Genomic DNA, 3,627 nt, shown 5'->3' with positions numbered 1-3,627 from the left:
GGAGGAGTGAACTGATGGCAGATTTCCGGGCAGCTGGCATCAAACAAATAGAAAACTATAACAGAAATATTTTTCTTGTGAGAAACTCCATAGATTAGCAGAAGAAGATTTCTGTTTCTATACAAACACTGATAAAGAGACTCTAGCAAGAATTGGGACTGTTTTAAACACCAAAGTTCCAAAGTCTTTTGTCTCTATCTTGTCATGTGAACAAGGGAATGCTGGGTAGTGCAGGATAAAAGGGTTTTCTGAAAGTTTATTCTGGTGTTCTTATTCTTGTAGTTTTGTGAATAAACTTTCTTTATTCCTTTTAAGTTTTAAGCCTGTTTTGCTCTTGCTCTAATCCATATCTCACAGCAAGAAATAAGTAAGTTTTCTAGTATTTTTTCAGTTACTGCTTTAAAACCACGACAACTGTGTTTTCACCATCACGTCAGATCAGCTCTTGGACTCACAGCTCACCGCAGACCTCGAAACAGGAGGCAAAGATCTGCACCACTTGGCCTTTCAGAACTTCTCACCCATCTATGACCTTTCTGGGGCCAGCTTCAGAAAATGGGGGGGAAGCCATTCCAAGGAACACGACCAAGGAAATCACACAGCACTCGGGACTTGTTCCAGGCATCAAATTTTTAATGGATGATGTGAAGTAACACCGAAGCAATTCCTGTCCACAGAAAAAAAGATTTCAAATGGTTTTGTCTCAAGGACAATCACTGGAGGTTGAAAGTTTCTGGGGCTGAAAGTTACATGAGGTCCTCAACACTGAGCAATCAATATCCCCACAGTCTAAACTGTGAAATTACTACCTGGGCAAGGAGAACATTTTCAGGATTTGCAACTCATCTCAAAGCCTCAGTAGAACTCAACCAGCAGAATTCCCCTGAGATGGCACTGTGTTCTGGAAGCCCTCAAATACTCACTAAAACAGACTTGACTTTCACTAGGACAGCTGCTCATGAAAATCTGGGGTAAAACCTATGGGCAGTGGCCATGTGCACGCATATTCCTTCTTCCCACAGCAGGCACAATCAAATCCTCCTTTGAATGGCCTCCAAGTTGAGCAGCACTCATTGGCACAGCCTCTTCTCCCACAGACAGGCCAGCGAGCAACACGGCAGCGCCAGCCAGGTGGGCAAGGACAAGAGAGAGCAGATGCCAACAAGGCTTGGAAGCTGGGCCAAGGGAGGTTTACGGTGGCCATTGGGAAGAACTTGTGCCCAGCGTGGGCCATCAGATACTGCAATGGCCTGACAGGGGCTGCTGGAGTCATCATTGTGGCACGGGTGCAAGGCAAGCCAGGCCGCAGCGCTCGGGCCCCGCTCTGCTGGCCATGCTTGCCGCCATGGCTCCCAGCTTGGACTCAACATTCTCTCAGGGCTCTCTGCAGCCAGGGCGTTCTGTGCTTCTGTGACATCACAGCCTCTGGGGACGGCACGCTGGCTGGCAACTGTCCCCAGCTGTTGCTGCGCCCCAGTGCCCAGGCACAGCTGCTCGCAGAGAGACGCCCAGAGCCTCGGTGCTGCTGGCGGAGCACTATGGCTGCTCACGGCTCCTCCGCGCTGCTGCAGCTTTACGTGCTGCTGCTCTTGGCTCATCCCCTCGACCCTGTGAGCAAACCTGAGCGCAGCACGGATGCCTCTCCTCTGCTTCTGGAGGATTGTCATCTGGACGAGTCGGACCCTGAGCGCATCCGGTGGGCGGCCAGGACATTCCTGCTCATCGACCTGCTCATCATAGGAATGGCCATGGGATGGTCGCTCGGAAAAAGAATTCAGAGACGCTGGCGAGAGGTGAGGAGGGGGGTGGGGGGTCAGGCAGGCGGGATGGGGCAGACCTTGAGGGCCTCTTGGGCACCCTTTGGCCAATGCCCTGCGGCAGAAGGGGCCTGAGCTCCTGGCTGGGGAATGCGGCCCAGGGGCTGAGCTCCATGGACAGCACCAAGCAGAGGCGGCAGAGCTCTGCCTGCTGCAGCCTCTTCCCCGGGCCAGCCCAGCCCAACTGGGCCCGAGTCTCTGTCTCCCAGGCCAAAGGCAGCCCCACAGGTGCCGGCCCCGCTCTGCCCCTCTGCCTCTTCCATGGGGATCCCTGTGCTTTGCCTTGCAGCGGAATCTCCAGAGCCCTTCGGGCCGTGCGGGGCCCCGCCGCCATCGAAGACAGGGCTGTCCCAAGGAGCTGATGCAGCTGCTGATGGACAACCGCGACCTGATGCGGCTGCTCCTTCGCGACAGCCCTCAACCAACCACCAAGATGGCGGCAAAAGAGGGCAGTGACAGGAGACTCCGCACCTCCCCACAGCTCTGACCTCCAGCGTCGCGCTCCAGCTACAGAACCTTACGGGGAACGGGTGACCAGTGCCCAGCCCAGGCACTGCGACGTTCCCCACCTTACAAGTTAGCCACACCCCTGTTGTTGTTCGATTCCCCACCACGTTTCCCCCAAGAAGTTGACCTTTCCCTTAGTGTTCAGTTCTAAACAGTTGAAGCATTGAAGTTTCTTAGCCTTAAGATTCTTACCCCATAGTCTTCTAGTAACGTTGGATTGTAGATTTTAGAAGTAGTCAAGTGAATAAAGTTCACGTTTTCTACACGTTGCTGTGTCATTTTCTTGAGGTTGCACCTGAGACCTGGGGACTCCTTGAGAGATGGCTTTGCATGGCAGCTCCAGACTGCCTGCAATGGAGAGCCCCAGTGCCCCAGCAGGCTTTGCAAGAGCACGGAGGGCAGCGGGAAAGAAGAAGGTGGCCAATATTCACCTGCCTCCACCTTCCAAGGAAGCTTGCAGTCAAACCCTGTCTGCCCTTTAGGGGGGACCCTAAAGGCCCCGGCAGGCATCCCCATGGCCCCAGGACGGGGGGCTTGCAGCACTCTGGGGCACCAGGAAAGGAGCAGGATCATCCCTGGAAAGCTGTCTGGAGACAAATCCAGAGACGTCTCCCCTGGCATCCAGGCAAGGGCTGAATACAGGCAGGCAATTAGATCCACAGGCTGCCTGGGCTATGGCACCAATCAGTCCTGCTTCATAGATTTCGGGGGGCGGGGTTATACATATATATATATATATATATATACGCATATATGTATATATGTATCTACATCTGTATTTAGTTCTTTGTATTTATCCTGTTGACCCTCAAATAGGATTAGATTTCATTTTCCTACAAAACAAAACATCCGTTTTTTGATTTTTAGGAATCAACCATCTGTGCTCCCACTTTAAATCACTTCTCTCAAACTCATTCTGCATCTTGCTCCTTTCCAGCACCATCAAATACCTCTGTTAAAATACAGAGCATCAGTGGAAGGACGACAATCTTGTTACTTGCTGAAGAAAGTTAACTTGGATGACATACCTGCTTTTAAAAATCCAAGAGGAACAAAACCTACACATCAGCTTTAGAATTTCAAAAGCTGCTTCCTCAACTCTTCCACACCACTTTACTCTTTGGGGACATTCAGCAGCAATACCAAACAAGCACAGAAAAGAAATGGAAGAAGAAATGCAGATAGTCAGCAGCAGACCACCTACCAAAATACATTTTAAATGCAGCTCCAAGTTCTCCAAGAGCAAGTTTGAGGTGTAAATGGAGACACTCACACAAAATTACTACCAGGTGGTACTTTTGGC

The 3,627-nt window shown here is 51.2% G+C and overlaps 1 protein-coding gene across 1 annotated transcript; it reads left to right on the top strand.

Annotated features, from left to right (window-relative positions):
• The first annotated feature begins 900 nt into the window (after positions 1-900).
• Positions 901-2,403, top strand: LOC147653238 (uncharacterized). The gene is made up of 2 exons (XM_086890180.1): positions 901-1,793; positions 2,107-2,403. The coding sequence occupies exons 1-2, from the start codon at positions 981-983 to the stop codon at positions 2,302-2,304; spliced, it is 1,011 nt and encodes a 336-aa protein (XP_086746306.1). The 5' UTR covers positions 901-980; the 3' UTR covers positions 2,305-2,403.
• The last annotated feature ends 1,224 nt before the right edge of the window (positions 2,404-3,627 follow it).

Source organism: Cyanistes caeruleus, chromosome 5 (genome assembly GCF_971803275.1).
Source record: "Cyanistes caeruleus chromosome 5, bCyaCae1.hap1.1, whole genome shotgun sequence".
NCBI lineage: Eukaryota > Metazoa > Chordata > Aves > Passeriformes > Paridae > Cyanistes > Cyanistes caeruleus.
This window is presented reverse-complemented; position numbering and strand designations above follow the sequence as displayed.

Excerpts from the sequence above, each read along its gene's own strand:
- LOC147653238 (XM_086890180.1), top strand. The coding sequence starts at position 981 with ATGGGCAGTGGCCATGTGCACGCATATTCCTTCTTCCCACAGCAGGCA. Across the intron at positions 1,794-2,106 it reads TTCAGAGACGCTGGCGAGAG|CGGAATCTCCAGAGCCCTTC; the intron begins GTGAGGAGGGGG and ends TTTGCCTTGCAG.